The sequence below is a fragment of the Typopeltis vanoorti genome, chromosome 2 (assembly GCF_054136105.1).
Source record: "Typopeltis vanoorti isolate ZY-2024b chromosome 2, IOZ_Tvanoo_1.0, whole genome shotgun sequence".
NCBI classification, from domain to species: Eukaryota; Metazoa; Arthropoda; class Arachnida; order Uropygi; family Thelyphonidae; genus Typopeltis; species Typopeltis vanoorti.
Window position 1 is genome coordinate 6,603,074 of NC_143550.1, and position 18,675 is coordinate 6,621,748.

General features: G+C 35.1%; 1 protein-coding gene across 3 annotated transcripts in view; it reads left to right on the plus strand.

Annotated features, from left to right (window-relative positions):
• The window catches only part of Ent2 (Equilibrative nucleoside transporter 2), a 419,356-nt gene that overhangs the window by 36,871 nt on the left and 363,810 nt on the right, over positions 1 to 18,675 (plus strand). For all 3 annotated transcript variants that reach the window (XM_090410153.1, XM_090410162.1, XM_090410178.1), the window contains one exon: positions 6,678 to 6,831. In XM_090410153.1, the coding sequence (XP_090266279.1) occupies positions 6,678 to 6,831 (154 nt within the window). The remainder of the gene's footprint in view (positions 1 to 6,677; positions 6,832 to 18,675) is intronic.

The following is an 18,675-nucleotide window of genomic DNA, read 5'->3' on the forward strand; positions in this document are numbered from 1 at the left end:
TTTTGACAGGATACAGCATGGAAGGCTGTTGCACAATTTGAAGAATATAGAATTGAAAAACGATGGCAACTGACTGATATCAGTTAGTGATGTATAGCTGTGTTTGCAAGATTTAAGGTGACCACTGGTGTAACACAAGGATCAGTTCTTCATTCATTGTTATTCAGTCTTTACATTAATGATATTGAAAAGGATTTGACAAGTGACAAAGGATAACATCAGCTGTTTACTGATGATGTAAAGATTTGCAAAGTGATCAGGATTGTGAATCCTGAATTCCTGAACATGCATTTGAATGATTTGAATAGGCTGAAATTGTAGTCATGTGAAAATGGCTCTCAACTCAAGGTTAGTAAATGTTAAGTTATGCACTTTGGTGTAATAAGATATCCAGTGCTGTGTTATTATATTGGTGGGATTTTTTTTTCAATTAAGCATAGAAAATGATCACTAACCTGATCAATTTCTATGCCACAAGAAATTGATCAGGTTAGTGATCTTGGAATTTTTATTAGATAGCAAGTTGAAATTCAAGGTCCACATTGTGAAGATTGCAAATACAACTTACAGATCTCGTCATGCGCCCCCCACAATATTTGCCAATAGTGTTATTGGCAAACATCAAAATCAGGAATTAGACAGTGAGACATTTGTGCCTATGGTATACCACAGAAGGTTCTACTACTAGGTTCCACTTTCTTTTACTAAGGAGGATGTAGAAGTTTTCAAGTCATTAGAGAAGATAGCTGACCTAAAAAATAAAACTATTAGTCCTTTTTGGAGATTTATACAGAAGAGTAGGAAGTTGATACCAAACCTAAAGAAATATGTTGAGAAAATTTGGAGAGAAAAGAGTAAATTCAACTAATAATAATGGTAAGTTCTTGCTGGAGTTTGGTTTAGGGAACAGACTAGTCATTACTGATACCATGTTCCACCATTATGATGTGCATAAATTCACTCCGAGAGAAGGTACAAGAAATAAAAAGTTTAACTATTTTATTGTTGATGCATTATCTTCATGCTAGTTTAGGACATAAGAGTATTCAGGGAATTTGAAATAAGAAGTGATCACCATTTAGTTTTAAGCAGGATAAAAATAAATATCCTATTTAAAAGAAAAATATAGAAAGTTTTAAAAAGAAAAGTATTTGTTGAGAACTATAGACTCAAATATATAAAATTATTCTAGAAAACATTGAAAGACCGAAATTGAAGATTGAACATTCTTAGAGAATTGTTGGCAGACTGTGAAGAAAAACATTGAGTCAGAGAGGTATTACATGGTGAAGTTGTCTGCAAAGATAGAAAATCCAAATTTCATGATGGGTGCAGGACATTAGAGAAGATGGGAATTTTTTATATTCTTTCTTCTTGCAAAGGAAGAAAGAATATTGAGAGTTACCTACAAGGAAGTCATCACGTGCTCCTGAGATAATACAGAAAAAATATGTAAAAAAAGTGAAGCAATTTATATATCTATAAATATATGTATATATCTACCCTATATATATAAAATGATAAGCCTTTTTATGTCACGTTTTTTTGAAACGAAACTCAGGGACTATCCTGAGTGTCGAGTCATCAGAATTCAAGAAAAACCTGGTCTACCAGTCCAGAACTGGGGGGGGGGCACTATAGGCGCCACAGGGCGGGGGAAGAATTCCCTTTCGAGTCTTCAAAATTCAACTCATCAGAATTCAAGGAGAACCAGCCTACCAGTCCAGAACTCGGTGGTGTTGGTCACTGTAGGTGCCAGGGGGGGGGGGCGTATCCCCTCCTAGTATAAATATACATAAAAAAGTCACTGAAAGACTTTGGTAAGAATATAAAAGATAAATATCAGAAAGGTGGCAATATATTCTGAATGCTATTGAAAGTTTAGAAATGGAGGAAAGTGTACTGCAAAGGAACCAGAGATGACAATAGTAATCATATTGGAGGCTTAATGGATTGTATACAGCACTCAGAAAGGATTAAAACTGAATTTAATACTTCCTATATATTTTGTCTCAGTAAATGAGACATCTTCAGGGATTACAAAAAAACTAATGTAACATCAAAAACAAATAACACACAATACTAAGTCCAACCACGTGGGATCTCTGGTGATAAGCATTTCCCAAATCTTAGGAAGCTTAATGCAACCATATTTGTTGAGATTTCGTTGGTTCCTGAGAGCTGCTGCTGATTCTTAGAATAGTCTTAGAATTAGAATCTGACATTCTAAGAATGTCAAAACAGCTGGCCAGCTCTCTGACCCTCCTCACTGGACTTTCCATATATCCTATATAAAAAACTCTACCCATTTTAAAACCCTCATAGAAAATCTAACCTTAAATAACACAGACATATTAGTAAGCTTTGACATCTCCTCGTTGTTTACCAATATTCCCTTAATTGATATGTTAACACTCTTAAAAAACTTTTTTCCTTCTGACATCCTAGATCTCTTTTCCTTCGCCATCAATTCTGGTTATTTTTCTTGGAAGAACAAAATCTACAAGCAGATAGAGGGAACTGCCATGGGTTCCCCCCCTCTCACCACCTCTTGCCAATTTTTATATGGCAGAATTTGAAAAATGAGCCATAGACTCAGCCCCTCTTAAACCTTCTATCTGGCTAAGATATGTAGACGATGTGTTCTCTATTTGGCCTCATGGCCCAGATGCATTAGACTCTTTCCTCAGTCTCCTCAACAGCCTACATCCAAGAATCCAGTTTACAATGGAAAAGGAAAAGAACGATTGTTTACCCTTCCTAGAAACCTTAGTTACATGCCTTCCCAATGGTACACTTTCCTTCACTGTATATAGAAAACTCTCACACACACACACACAGGCAGATACATTCACAAACTCTCCCACCACCACCCCTCTCAGCAATATGGCATTATTAAAACTCTTACCAAGAGAGCCCACAATATTTGTTTCAGTGGAACTGCCCTTACAACTGAGCTTGACCACATACATAACACTTTCCTCTCTAGTGGCTACAGTGATCACAGTATTAAAAAAATAATCAGGTCCTCCCCCTCTCCTCGGTATTCTCTTCAGAAAGGGTTTAGAAATGCCATCACCATACCCTACATCCGTGGCACATCAGAAAAAAAGCCAAGATTTTAAAAAAGTACAACCTACACACAGCATTTAAGCCCCACTGCAAACTTGCTACCCTTATCCACTCTACAAAAGATCAGCTCCCTTCTCTCTCAGTGCCTGGAGTCTATAAAGTACCCTGTTCATGTAAACTGACATACTTTGACAGACAGGCAGATCAACCACTATCTGCCTGGAGGAACATAAGTCATACATCTGCAAACACAACTATGGTCAGTCAGGCTTGGCTGGCCATGTCTTGGATACAATCCACAGGATCTCATGGAAAAAACCACCATGCTTCACCACAGCAAATTCAAAAAAGAGAGACTATTCTTAGAATCAGCAGCAGCTCTCAGGAACCAACCAAATCTCAACAAATATAGTTGCATTAAGCTTCCTAAGATTTGGGAAATGCTTATCACCAGAGTTCCCACTTTATATTCCGGGCCACCTACAACCGCCCTTAGAGGGCGCTCCACCTAGATAGGACTTTAGTGTCACCCACATGGTTGGGCTTAGTATTGTGTGTTATTTGTTTTTGATGTTACATTAGTTTTTTTGCAATCCCTGAAGATGTCTCATTTACTGAGACGAAATATATAGGAAGTATTAAATTCTGTTTTAATCCTTTCTGAGTGCTGTATACAATCCATTAAGCCTCCAATATGATGTCCTCACAGCACTTAAGCCTCTACACACGGATGACAATAGTAACATGAAAATTGAAGATAATCCATATGTTTGGGATAAATAATTTGAAAGATTGTTGAATGAAACAAGAAATGACAGAATAGTGTTAAAAATTATTGAAGAGGAATGCAGTAAGGAATATATATCACTACTTTGAGGTAGAAAAAAACATCGAAATCTGTAATGTGGAAAGGTATCTGAAGTAGATAATATTCAACTAGAAATGTTCACATATGGTGGTGTGAAAATTTTACATTGTTTGCACTTTGTATTTCAGAAAGTATTATCTCAGCAGATTGAATTCTGAATTATTGGAATAAAGCTCTCATAGTATCCATCTATATAAAGACAAATAAAAATGAATGTGATTAATTCAGCAATTTTCCTACAGATTATTATAATAAGAATTGCATAATCATATTCTTGAGAAGAGACTAATAAAAATTATGTTAGAGAAATGTGAAGGAGAATAAGTTTGGTTCATGCCAAATAGAAATTGTCAGGATTAGATTTTCACTTAAAGACAAATTGAGAAATCATGGGAATATAAGAAGGATCTGTATTTAAGTTTTGTAGATCCAGAAAGGACATGTGAACATATGGCAAGAGAAAAGCTGTTCATTTTATTATAATTATATAGTACCAATGGGATATTCTATTGAGCAATACAGTCACTGTATTTGAGTTGTAAATCAGCCGTAAGAATCAAGCCAGTGGTACAGAAAGATGGTTTGATGTAAAATGAGTGCACACTATAGTCACTGTTATTTATCATCTTTTTGGTCATGTTTGATCTTATTGAATAAGATCAAGCATGCAAAGGAGAACCGGCTGCTTTGTAAATTTGTAACTGCTGTAACAAATTTGGTATGAAAATCAACAATAAAAAAGACAGACTATGGAAGCTGGTTTGGTTGGACATCTCTTATTCATAGGAATGAGAGAAAAATTAATCAAAATGCTGAAGTAGCTATGCAAGTACTAATCGCTTTTAACTTATGGAACTGGATATTAAATAAAATATATTTATTTATAAAATATTTATATATATATATATAAAATTTATTTATAAATATATTTATTCACAAATTTATATACTGTAAAACCCCTTTTTTACACTTTTCAGGGGACTGATGGAAAAAAGTGTAAATAGCAGGAAATGTAAAAAATATTTAAAAAAAAGGCTAAAAGATGACTTACTGCTAGTATGTGACTCTACATACTAGATTACAAAATTTAATAACTGAAAATAAATGAATTTACAATTACTTACATTTATCTATTTAAAAAAATCTTTAATTGTTGATTGTTTTTGTCATAGCACCAGATTGCTTTGCATTGAGTTCAATGCTTGACCTGTTTTTTACTATCGTGTTCAAAGTGGACATGGAGAGTCCAAGATCTTTTGCTAAATGCACGTGTTCCAGCATGCCAATCTGCATGTCGCAGAATTGCCATCTTTTCTTCTACCGAAATACATTTTCTGTCTTTTTTCTCCATGTTACTAACATGGATAATCCACCACTACAATTTGAAAGCAACTTTCACATGCTAAATTACGTAGCAGAAATTCTGCAATATCAATTCATATTGTGATTGAAAAATCACTGTATCGCTCATCACTACATTACTGCTGCAAGCATGCAAGTCACTGTGATGGCAGAAATGAAACTACAGGTGAAAGCACATGTGATCTTGTCTTCGAGCAATATGCCCAGCCCATTGCCACTTCAGATGTTTCACTCTTCCTATGATGTCAAAGACTTTGGTTTGATTTCTTATCCATGTATTCCTTTTGTGATCCAATCTTGTGATACCAAGCATACTTCTTTCCATACTAAATTGTGTTGTCTAAATTGAATGCCTTTTCATTCGGTGTCAATGTTTCACAGCCATATATAATTTATTTATAAATATATTTATTCATAAAATACTTGATCAGACTGGAGATCATAGATATGAGAGGTCTGTAAATAAATTACTATAGTTGATGGATGTCATCAATGGCAGAATCATATTAAAAGTGAAGATATTATTATTAGAAGGATGTTATTAGCATTCAGGAATGTGTGTGAGCAGAACTAATCTCCGGTGCTGTGGTTGCTTAAGCTGAATAAAGAGGTAAGTTAAGCAAAACATGATTTTGATGCCAGGATGGCAGGACAAAAACACCGAAAAAGACCAAGATATGCATGAATTGCAATTTGAAGTGTCAGAATACATACCTGACAATATTGAAGTCCTGACAGTTAAGATCATTGTGGAACAAAAAATTGTCAGAAGTTGCTAACAATGTAAACTTTCATGTAGCATTATAAGTTTATAGTACTGTACCCTGTATTCCCCTTGAGTGTACATACAAAGAATTTGATGATTATGATGATATAGTCATTTACAGTGGCATTTCAATATACTACAAAGTAATAAATCTGCTTTGTCTGAGGGGAATGTAATGAAATTTGATATTTTGTATCTAATTAAATTTATTGAGGCATGATGAATCATGTGACTCAGCAAATTTAAAATTTTGAAAAACAATTTAAAATGAATGCTGAGTTATGTGTTACAGATGATAACTGTAAAGTTCATGCGGTTACCCTCGGTTCAAATGCTGTAATAACGAGTGACTTCTCTATACATCTGGATCACTGTGCTATGCCTCTTTTTTTTATGATTGTGTCAGATCATTTCCATACTTTTTACAGGCTTTAATGGAGGAATTTACTGTTTAAGTTAACTAGATATAATTCCAGTTTGCATGTTTAAGGATGAGGTAAGGTTGACCACTGATTCTACAGTGATTAATATATATATATATATATATATGTATATATTTTTTTTTTAACAATATATTCATTTGTATAATAATTGAATGATTTTTTTTAGATTTAAGAAATCCCATGGAACAAGAAACACTACTTGATCCTGGACCTGTTAAGTTAGCTCCGTGTTGGGAATCAAGAAATGTTCCAAATGATGAGTTAAATTTCAAGAATACATTATTGAAAGATGATTGTGAAGAAAAGCCACCTACAGACAGGTAATGTGTTAGCTGAAGAAACAAGTAATCTTGGCATATCAAAATATATTGGCATAAATTAGAATTTTTATTCATTTCTTTAAATGCCATCTAATTTGTCTTTAATAAATTATCAGTGTATAATGATCTGCAATCACTTATCTAATAAATATTATTCAACAGTGGATTTTTGAAAACTATAATTATGATGAACAGTCACAATTCAGTGAACAAAGATGTTTAATAGATATAGAGCAGTGCTTAAGAAATATGATAAGATCTTTTCACTGGAGGTGGTACTACAGATTTTCATGTCCCCCCCCTACCCCAATATATCAGTGCTCGTTTGTTTTTGCTAGTGGTTAAAGAGAGTAGAAGGATCCATTTCTTGAAGAGTTGAAGATTATAGTCCATCCCAAAAACAGTGTAGGAAGGCTGTTCCAGTGAACAGAGATACATTGGAATGAAAGAGGAGAGAATGATACTGATGTATGTTTGATCAGCTGCTGTTTGTATTTTACATGTGTGGAGGAACTATGGTGGTCAGCTTCGTTGAGTAGGACAAATGATACTATAGAACATGCATGTATCTAATTAGAGTAAATCTGTAAGAGAGAGAAGATGGAAGGAGGGAAAGGATCAGTTATTCAACAGACATTTTTCTTCTTGATAACATCAAGCATTTTTATGGAAACTTTTTAATGCACCATTTCAGATGTGAAAGCAATTTTCTGAAATTGGGCATATTTGTAATTTATATATTGTTAGGAGTTATACAGTTGAGAAGTAGCAAACAGATGTGAACATATTTTTGAGGCTGATTAGGAGATGGACTTAATGTTCTTGTTTCAAGAAAGGTTACAAGTACGAGTCAGCCCAAGAAAAGAAATCAATCAATCTTCTGGAGATCTGTGTATTATAAAAGGTAGGAAGAAGTGAAGTGAGATCTTTCTTGGAGAAATAAGATGGAACTGTGTTTCTGTTGCATTGAAATTCATTAGGTTATCCTCACTCAACTGGAAAATGGTAAGATGATCAGTATCTGATGGCTTTCTGGCAAAATATTAGAGGAAGAATGCAGTAAATTGTTCTTTGTATAGTGGGAGGTAGTTTGCTGTGGTTGTCTAGTTATGATAGATGTAATCCCTCTAGCTCAGTTATTAATAGTGGTTAATGGCATTGCCCTTTAGTTGGAAAGACCTGGTATTGAATGTCATCTAAGAGATGAAGAATCTTTATGAATCTTAAGAAATGAAAGACCTTTTCTACTAAAGGTGAGTTAGCCAGTCTCTTCTTTCACTGTTAAGCTTAGTTGCTTGTAGTACTGCTAATGTCAAAGATCATCCTGCCATCTTTGATTCAGTTTTAATGTGATTTATCTGCAAAGATAGAAAAATCAGAACTCCATGGTGGACTCAGGAAGTTAAAGAAGCATACTGAAAGTTTCTAGCAAATAAGTCAGCTTGTGCTCTTAGAGAATACAGAGACAAATAACATGAACACCACAGCAAAAATAAATTTATTATGTAAATAGTTCGTCTTATGTATCATGCAACTTCATATAAACTATAAACAATAATAAGGAATTGAATAAAGAAACAGTAGAGTGCATGTGTAATAATCTTGCTTTGCCTTCAATTATTTCTTTAAGTGTTTTAAATATTGACTGCCTTAATTGTTGGCTATATTCTACTATGTCTTTTTTTTGCTCATACTCTATAGTCCAGGGGTGGGCAAACTGCGGCTCCCAAATCTACTCTGTGCGGCTCCTGAGACAATATTGGTTTTCATTGCCATTTTTTCTAAACTTTTATATTAATAATCTATAGTAGTATAGTATGTACCAATATTAGAATATTTTATTTCATAAATACTTTAAAGATAAGTAAAAAAACAGATATTTTGAAACTTTACATTTTTAGCTTTTAAATGGTACCGGCCAAAAGGGTTGTTAATGTGGATTTTATTATCGTATTTGGTTGGTAAAACTGTTTTGACATTTTATGACCTGGTCGCTCCTGGCAAAATTAGTTCCAAAAGTGACTACTATGATCGCTGCATTACCCACCGCCTCTGTTGCCTGGACTCTGCATCATCACTCTTCATGCAATACGTACAATTTACATGCTTGTGGTGGTAGCGGAACATAACTAGTGAATTTTAGTGTAGATAAGTACTTTTCTGATTAATAAATAATTAAGATTGATTTTAGTGAAAGTTATAAAGCTCTTGTTTAAAATGACTGAGCAACAGAAGAGTATAAAACGGAAATACGAACAACTGAAACAATATGAAGGATTGTTTCTGTAAACTTAGAAACACATTATAATGATTTTGAGAATAGGTTTGAGAAACTAAAAAAGTTAAAGGCATGTTTTGAATTTCTGTGTAGCTCAGTGGATGTGGCGTTTGCACACCATGGCGCTTGGCCGCATGAAGGAAGACTTGATTTCGAGTCTGATTGGCGACTAGAGGAAATTTTTCTAAGCCTTTTTTCGACCGGTTCCCGAGTTAGTCGATCTCTGGCACGGACAAGCGGATTTTTTCTCCCAGAAACTCTGATTTTTCGTCCCGTAAACTCAAGAAAATCAACCGTAGAACCCACGTTATTTCAGACATTAAATACGAGTGTTAGGGTTAGGGACCACGAGATGGCGGCACTTGTTGAGCTGTCACTCTTCACTGCTTGCCGATTAATTAGTGATAGCCTTGGGCCAGCTATCTCTGATTAGGTACCAGTGGAGATTGAACTGCCCACTCAGTCTTGAAAAGTTAGATAGGGCTAAAAAAAACGGCCTCACGTACTCTATATATATACGGAAATAAAAAGGCGTTAGCTGATTTTTTTTTTTCCTTTTGTGATTGATGTCATCAATGATGGATGTCCTGTTGTTGCACCTTTTACTGTGGATGTTGCTTCAATAGAGACAGAGCTTATTGAGCTGCAGGAAGATGTGGGTTTGAAGCTAGTACATAAATGCTCATCTGTAACTGACTTTTGGAAACAAATCCCAGAAGCAAACTATCCCAATCTTCAAAAAATTGGCTTCTGACTGCTCTCTGTTTTTGGTACAACTTACTGCTGTGAATCCCTCTTCTCTGTAATGAAATTTGTCAAGTCAAAACATCATGCTATCCTCACTAACAGCCACCTCATCGAGCTTCTTGATACGGCTGGTAGGATGTCAAAGCTGTTCTAAGAAGCTCGGTGAGGTGACTGTTAGTGAGGATAGCACGATGTTTTGACTTGACAAATTTCATTGAAGAATCAATCAAAACCATCAGTGAGTAGAGATTGAACATATTCTTCTTTGGTGAGTAGGACTACTATATAGTTGTATTTTTTATTATTTATAAATACAATTTTAAAATAATATTTTCTGTGGCTCTTGAACATTCAAAAATGTATTATATGCGGCTCTTATTACCGAAGAAGTTGCCCACTCATGCTATAGTCTAACAAATTTGTTTTTCGACTGCGACAGTTAGACTGTTATATTTTCTGTTACGTATTCCTTAACCCTGCTTCATCTTTGTGTTCTTTATTTAAAACTTCGTGAATTGTCATGAATGGTCCACTCCTACCATTTATTTATTTCTACTAGATCCTATTTTCTCACACTGTATTCTAACAAATTTGTTTTACAACTGTGCCAGTTAGACTATGTATTGAGTGGGAGATTATAAGATTTTAAACTAAAGACAAAGCAGATATTGCTAGCATTCCACCCGCTTAGGTTAATCTTTACCTTTAATTATTTCTTTTAAGATTATTTTATTAATTACTAATAAAATAAAACTTGACGTTTCGACCCCTATATCGAGGTCATCATCAGAAGAATACAACTGTATAAGGAACCAAGCTACATGCTCATGCCCTGTATACCAGTAAACTAAATCTACGTAGTTAATAAATCCTTTTTCCTAGCCAAACCTCTAGTGATAAAAAAAAAATAAAAAAAAAATAAATAAAATAAAATAAATTAAAAAAAGAAAAAAATATATATATAAATAAATAAATAAATACAACTACAATAAACTGCTAAAGTCCTCGTGTATTAATATTCTTTTAGATAGTTCTGATTGTTATAAAATGATTTCTTTCAGTTGCTTGTTGAATGTTACAAACCCTTCACCAGGTTGTCTTCTTGTAGTGGGATTTTTCTAAGGCTAGTTTAGGTTGTTATACAGGTTGTAGATGGATCCTCCACATTCTTGAAATGTGGAGGATCCATCATTTTTGTTGAGATTTGGGTTGTGGTTGAGCATTTCACATGACTCTTGAAATTTTCTCTCAAACCAGGTTTTGGTGCAGTGTAGGGACTTGGTATTTTTCCAGTCAATTTTGTGATATGTTTGGAGTGCGTGGTCAGAAAGGCCGGTTTTACCAAAATGGAGGTATTTAATGTGTCATTTGTGTTCGTTTTGTCTGATTGGGATAGTTCGCCCTGTTTCCCCTATGTATGGTATGTTACGTGTGCATTGTGTTTTGTATACCCCTGGGTGTGGAAGAGGATCCTTAGAAGAACTGAGTAGGTGTCTTAACTTATTTGGGGGTTTAAAGGTGGTTTTAATGTTGTATTTGCGAAGTGTTCTGTCTATTTTTTCAGAAATGCCTCTAACATAAGGAATGGCAATAGCATTCTTGAAATCTTTTTTGTTCTTACTGGTATCTTTATGGAGGATCTTGTGAATAGTTTTTTTTCTGTATCCGTTTTTGATAAATGTTTGAAAAATAATCTGTTCAACACGTGTGTTTTTGTGTCCCTAAATTTACGAATATGAGTTTACCTTTAATTAGTCGTGGCTTGAATATTTATCACTTAAACTGTATCTTATGCAGGTTTGAAATTTTCAGGATAATGCATTGACAGAATCAGTTCACAAAACATTTAATTAAATCAAAATGGAATATTTACAGTCTGATCTCCACATTAACACACACACACACACACACACACACACACACACACACGCACACAAATTCCATTGCAAGTCTTTGTCAGTTTGAATTCATCCTGATTCAGACTTAGTTCTATGTTTCTTCCCTTAAAGTTAAATCACAATTTAGAATATTCTGCTAGTTAAATATGCACAAACTGACAATAAAGCATACCTTGAGTAAGCTTAATTCAATATCAGTTTACATTATCTTCTTGTATCCATAAACAGACACATTTGATATACATTCTTGTTTGAATTATCGCATGCATAAGTACTTACAATTCTTGTTCAGCACTGTCTTCTACATGAATCTTTAGCTTACACAAAAATGCTCCTTTTTGTTGTTCTTCCCTTCTGCTGTCTTGTTCTTGATTTCCTGCTAAATTTCTTCTTCGTCCAAGTCATCGATTATTCTATGCTCTTTAGGATCCTTAACATGGTGGCAACATGCAGCTCTTTCTTAGCTAGATGTCCTGACGATTGACACAATATTTTTCATGGTAGAAGACACCCAGGTAGAAGATGATTGAGAACCCTCTGACCTACTATGCTTCTCTTTGGATTACCAACAACAGACATCACGTGGTGTCAGACCCAGGTAAGAGAAGGTGGAAATCCTAAGACAAAGTCCTTCTCAATGTTTCACCTTATAAAGGCCTGGACCTCCAATGTATGCATGCACACATCTCTTGAAATTTCCATATATGGTTGTGGATCGAAATCTGAACATTACATCACACTTCTCATGCCTTTCGAAATTGCCATATATGGACATGCATTTACATATTTACATAACAACATCATATTTCATGGGCCACATTAGTTTAACAATCGCGATTAAGTTATTACATACAAAAGGATTCATAGTAATAATGGAAGCAATGACATTTCTTTATGTGTAATTTCTTAAAGCAAAACTTCTAAAAATGAACATGATAAACATGATTGGAATCCCACTTTGTAAACAGTCACATGTTCATGAATTAAAACTATCGAACTGAAAATAATTAAAATTAATGTGGCCTATAAAAAATATATATGAGATTATAAATTTATTTAATGCAATTGAGGATAACAATTTCCCATACTCTGGGAATAACGAGGCAGTCATTATGATTGAGGTTAGGCTCGTAAAGTAGGGCTTCAGCACTTTCTTTGTATAAACATTCCTGTTTATATATGGTTCTGTGCAGCAGCTTGATGTTTTCCCATTGAATCCTGTGGTTAATGTTTTCACTTCTACGTTGTGCCAGGCCATGAGGTTTGATTAGCCAGATGTCGTCTTGATGTTCAGAGATTTATTTATAGATCTTTCTGTTTTGCCCATAGAATGGTAAGTTGCATGAACATAATACTTAGTATATGCCAGGCAGGGGTACGCCGGCAATATGTGCAATGTGTGAGACGCACACAGCCTCCAAAGGTTTCTGACTGATAACTTTTTGTGGCTGGATGGATCTCAGTCCCCTGGATTATAATCCCTTCATCTCTAAGCAGTTGGGTTTATTTAATAAGAGATTATCCAGCACTTGGCTTGCCCAAATTAGGGCGGTGTGGGAGCGCTTGTACCAATGAGCAGAGCTGCTTTCGGGTGCTTGTGTTTCCACCTGTCATTTTCATCATAATTAGATGACTCTTGAATGATTTGATTGGGGTGAATAGCTGCTTTGGTGAAATATGCAGAGGCAATGACATGGAGAAATGTGGGAATATCTTGGATGTTAGCATCTCGATGACGGAGAGCATTCCTTACAAACCAGGAGCATCAAATATCATGCAGAGACATTTGGATTTCCATGGAATAACTGTGTTGAAAAGTTCAACTTCTCCATAGCGAGATGCTTCCTTCTTGTGAAAAGAAGCACTGCTTTTCTTAGCATTAACGGCTGTCCTCCATTTGCTGAACCATTTTTCCAGATTTGTTGCTGCGATTTGTAAGCACTGCGTAGCTAAGTGTGGTCTGAGAGGTCTGCTCAGAATTGCCATGTCGTCCACATCGCAAGCTATGATGGTTGAAGCTGTGCTTCGGACGTCTGCTACAAGGATGTTAAAAAGCAGTGGCGAAAGTAGCGAGCCTTGAGGAACATTTGCAGTGATTCTTTTCAGGAAGGATCTTAGTCTGTGCAGCTTTACTTGGAATTTCTGGTTTTTTAGGAAGGAATCTCTTTGGAGGGGGGGGGGGGTAAAGTTTTGCACACAGGCGCCGGACACTACTGGCGCGCCCCTGATGCCAGCTAGCATCATTGGTGAGAGTTTTTCTTTTGAAAATGGTAGCAAGTTATGAATTTGTGTGATGGGTTTATAGGTAATAATGAGTTGATATTTTTTCATAATTTTTGCCACATGTTCGGAGAATGACTTTAATATATGGTATAGGAGTCCTGTGGGGTTCTTCTTGTCTGGGTTGCTATATAGGAGAGTGGTTAATTATTTTTTGAGTTATTCTTGGATTATATCCATTTAGTAAGACTGTTTCTTTGACAATTTCGAGTTCTTTTTTTAGAGATTCTTCAGAAGAACAAATCTTGTGCTCTTGATATTGGGGATTTTATGATGCCTTATTTTTGAAATAGCCAGGGTGATTTATGATGCATAATCATCAGAACTGAATATCCCACAATCAGAATTAAAAGCCCCAAAATCCATAAAATAAAATAATAACATACTTATCACCAAAGCTGACAAAGGTAATACTACTGTAGTCTTAAATGTTTAAATGAAATTACTTCTTGATTGCGATACATACTCCCAGCTTAATAATGATCCCAGCAAAGTCAACTAAAAAAACTCAAGAAGTTATTGGATAAAATGACATCTTAGACCAAGAAACCATCAAAAGACTCAGAGAATACCATGCAAGACCCTCCTAGAATATATGGCTCACCAAAATTACATAAAAGCAACAGTCTACTTAGGCTTATTTTAAATTTTTTAGGAAGTCCTACATATCAAATATTAAGATTTTTATCTAACCTTCTCTGTTCCTTCAATTGGTCACTCAGCTTCTTCAGTAAAAAAATTCCATAGAATACAATAATAAAAGACATTAAACTGGCAGATACAGACATGTTGATAAACTTTGACATTGTCTCTATCTTTACAAATATATCTCACAAAGAGACAGTAGAATTTCTAGCCCAAAAATTTCCATTGGACATAATTGGGCGCTCGTGAGTCAAGCGCAGTGACATGTATAAGAAGAGCTCCTGATTGGGATAAGTTTTCTAGGAATAATTAAATTGTTTGAGTAAGAGATGCTGTAAACATTGTGCGCTACCGGTTTTATTAGTGTGGGGGATTTTTTTTTGCCAAAACTTAATTACGAAATCGTTATTATTAGACTTAAGTAACATGCAAAAAATGGCGGCAGCATTGTCATTTCATGACTTTAATTTAGATTTCAGTCTTTTCGTTAAATGTGAGGTCTGTTATATGTAACTGGTGATGCTACCTGACATATACCAAGTACTATGTTCATGCAACATTTCTTACTATGGGTAGGGTTCATATATTTTTGAAAAAAAAAAAAGACGGGACACTTTCTGTTTGAATAAACCAACAACATTTTTTTGCTTTTCTTACTTACGAACATCAGCAAAGGGAAAAGAATTTAATTAATTATAGCAATCTTAAAATTGAACTTTAAACAATACTAAATCATTGATCTTTGCCTGTGATATACTTCTCAGATGACTGTATTTTCTCAAGTAAAGAACGATTATGTTTTACCAAGTTATGAAATTCCACACAGTCCTCATTGAAAAACACTTACATTTACTTACATCTGCTGACAAGGCAACAACTTTCTTTTCAATGTTCCACTTTGTCACTAGTTGCCACCATACATATTCTGTAAGTTGGTCTGCAGTTTCACATGGTAAATCTAAAATCTCTAGAACCATAGTTTTGATGGCCTCTTCTGGTATGAAGTATCGAACTAGAACTGGAACTATTTTCAAAGCACCGTGGTTAGAACTGTCTATCATTATTGACACATAATTAGCTTTCCCAAGTTCGTTTCTGAAAACACCATTGCATAAGGTACTAATACACTCACACTTATAGCTTGAGTCTTCTTTTGACCGCAAGTGAACTTTTTGTCATATAGTTTCCGAATTATTTTCGACGTGCAGTCCATCGAACTGAAACTCTGGTTGTGCATGCATACATGATATGCAAATATAGCTTCATCAGTTGCAAGATTTCTTTTCATTTCACCCATTGTTTTTTTAGAAAAATAGTCTGACACTTTACTACTTACATTTGCATTTTCTGCTAATTTGTGTCTCTTTGTAGCGATCTGCTGTATGATGTCTGACCGACCGCCATGTTGTATGCTGAATATTGCATTACATTGTGTACATTTCACTTTCTCGTCGACTTTGCCATCACAGTTACATGGTATAATAAAAGGGTATTCAGTCCTTAGCTTTTCTATGAGAACACAGTTTCTCTTCGGCATTTTAAAGGCATATAAAATAATAAAACTAATTACGTTTCATAACAGATCTGTGTCATATCAAATAAGCCGTGCTTAGTTATTACAACATCCGCTAGTTGCACTATTCTCGCAACATGTCAGTATTGTCAATTGATAAGACAATTTTATGATCAATAACTAATATCCATTTCTTGGCAATTATATGTTTTATGTTTAAGAATGGGAATGTTAAACACAAATTCATAAATTACGGGACAATTCTGTGTCCCGAAGAGTTTTATCAGGACGCCAGGACACAAACTCGTAATAAGGGACAATCCCATAAAATACAGAACGTATACGAACCCTAACTATGGGCAAACAGGAATCTTTGCAGATTCCTGTTTGCCCATAGTATGGAATACTTTATATTTGCCTGTATACTATACTATATGTTTGTCCATAGTAAGGTATCTGCAAAGAAACAGCAAACAAGATCTGTAAATAAACTTATCTCTGAACATCAAGACCACATTTGGCTTATAAAACCTCATGGCCTGGCACAACATGGAATTGATATATAAACATGAACATTTATACAAAGAAAATGCTGAAGCCTTACTTCGTCGACCTAACCTCAGTTGCACTCTGACTACCTCACTATGCCAAAAGTGTGAGAAATTGTTATCCTTAATTTAATTGTGTTAAATACATTTTTAATTCCTATATTTTATTTTTTAACTAATTTTAATTATTTTCAGCGTAATAGTTTTAATGTAGGAGCCTGTGTAGCTCAGTGGATGTGGCGTTTACATACCACGCGCTTGGCCGCACGAAGGAAGACTTGGTTTCGAGTCTAGTCGATGACTAGAGGAAATTTTTCTAAGCCTTTTTTCGACTGGTTCCCGAGTTAGTCGATCTCTGGCACGGGCAAGCGGGTTTTTCCTCCCGGAAACTCGGGTTTTTCGTCCCGTAAACTCAAGAAAATCGACCGTAGAACCCACATTATTTCAAACATTAAATATATTGTGTTAGGGTTAGGGACCACGAGATGGCGGCACATTTGAGTCGTCTGTCTTCACTGTGTACCGCTTAATTAGTGATAGCCTTGGGCCATCTATCTCTGATTGGTACCAGTGGAGATTGAACTGCCCACTCAGTCTCCAAAATGTTAGATAGGGCTAAATGGCCTCGCCTACTCCCGTATACGGGAATAAAAAGGCGTTAGCTGATTTTTTTTTTTTTTTTTTTTTAGTTTTAATGTATGAACACTCAACCATATACATAGAGGGATTCCAATTTAATGCATTGATTCTACTGTTTCTTTATTCAATTCCTTATTGTTGTTTGCTGTTTGTACTGATGATAAGATACATAAGATGAAATATTTATGTAATAAATTTATTTTTACTATGGTATATGTGTTATCTGTAGTTAAGTTTTTGCATTGTAAAACTGTTACACATAATGGGAAGTTCTTTTTGGATTATTATTTCTAGCAGAGTGCCTGTAGTGAAGTTCACGGATGAATTATTTAACCAGTTTTCAAAATAGTTCTTCCATATTAAGTCTTCATTTCTGTGTTCAGGTATCGTGCTGTTTTTACTTTTTTTTTTCTTATCACTCCTTGTCTCAGTATCTCCCATAATGCAAAGTACATCTCCTTGCGGACATATATACTGCTATGCATTAAGGGAAGGGCTACTACCCAGACCGGTTTTGACCTTTATTGAGTTCTCATCAGTGGGAGGCAGACCCATCCATGGAGATACTAAGGCAGAAGCAATAGGAGAGGTCATATTTACCTATACGAGTTGCCAACAGGTGTACCACCTTATTATTGAATTACTCTGGATTTAGAGAAAGATGTTGGAAGTTTAATTTGCACTTGGTTAGACTATAATAAATTTAGTTTAATCCTCTATCCAAGTGTAAGCAAACAAAGTTTGCGCCTGAAAATATCTTCAGGACTAAGGTAAGGTGGTGCAACACCAGCCAAGGTAGTGGCCCTTCCCTTAATGAATAGCAGTATACATGTCTGCAAGGAGATGTGCTTTGCATTATGGGAGATACTGAGACAAGGAGTGATGAGAGCTTGGTCCACCTTTGCTCAGAGTTGCTTGGTATTGCACCACTTTACCACAGTCCTGAAGATATTTCATTGGCAGATTTATTTAGAAGTATAACATCGTCCGCATAAAGCAAAGAGCTGACATTAACATCTCCAATTTGATATCATGTTTAATACCACTTTCCTTCATAATGTGATCCATATAGATAATGAATAATAGAGGGGATAATGTACATCCTTGTTTCATACCAGATTTAACATTAAACCATCTTCCTGTACTTCAATTCTAACTGCTGACTTACAACTCAAATAAAGACTAAGTATTGCTTGATATAATGCCCTATTGACACCATATAACTGTAGCGTATTGAATAGCTTCTCTCTTGGCACATTGTCATATGCCCTTTTCAGATCAACAAAACTTAAATAC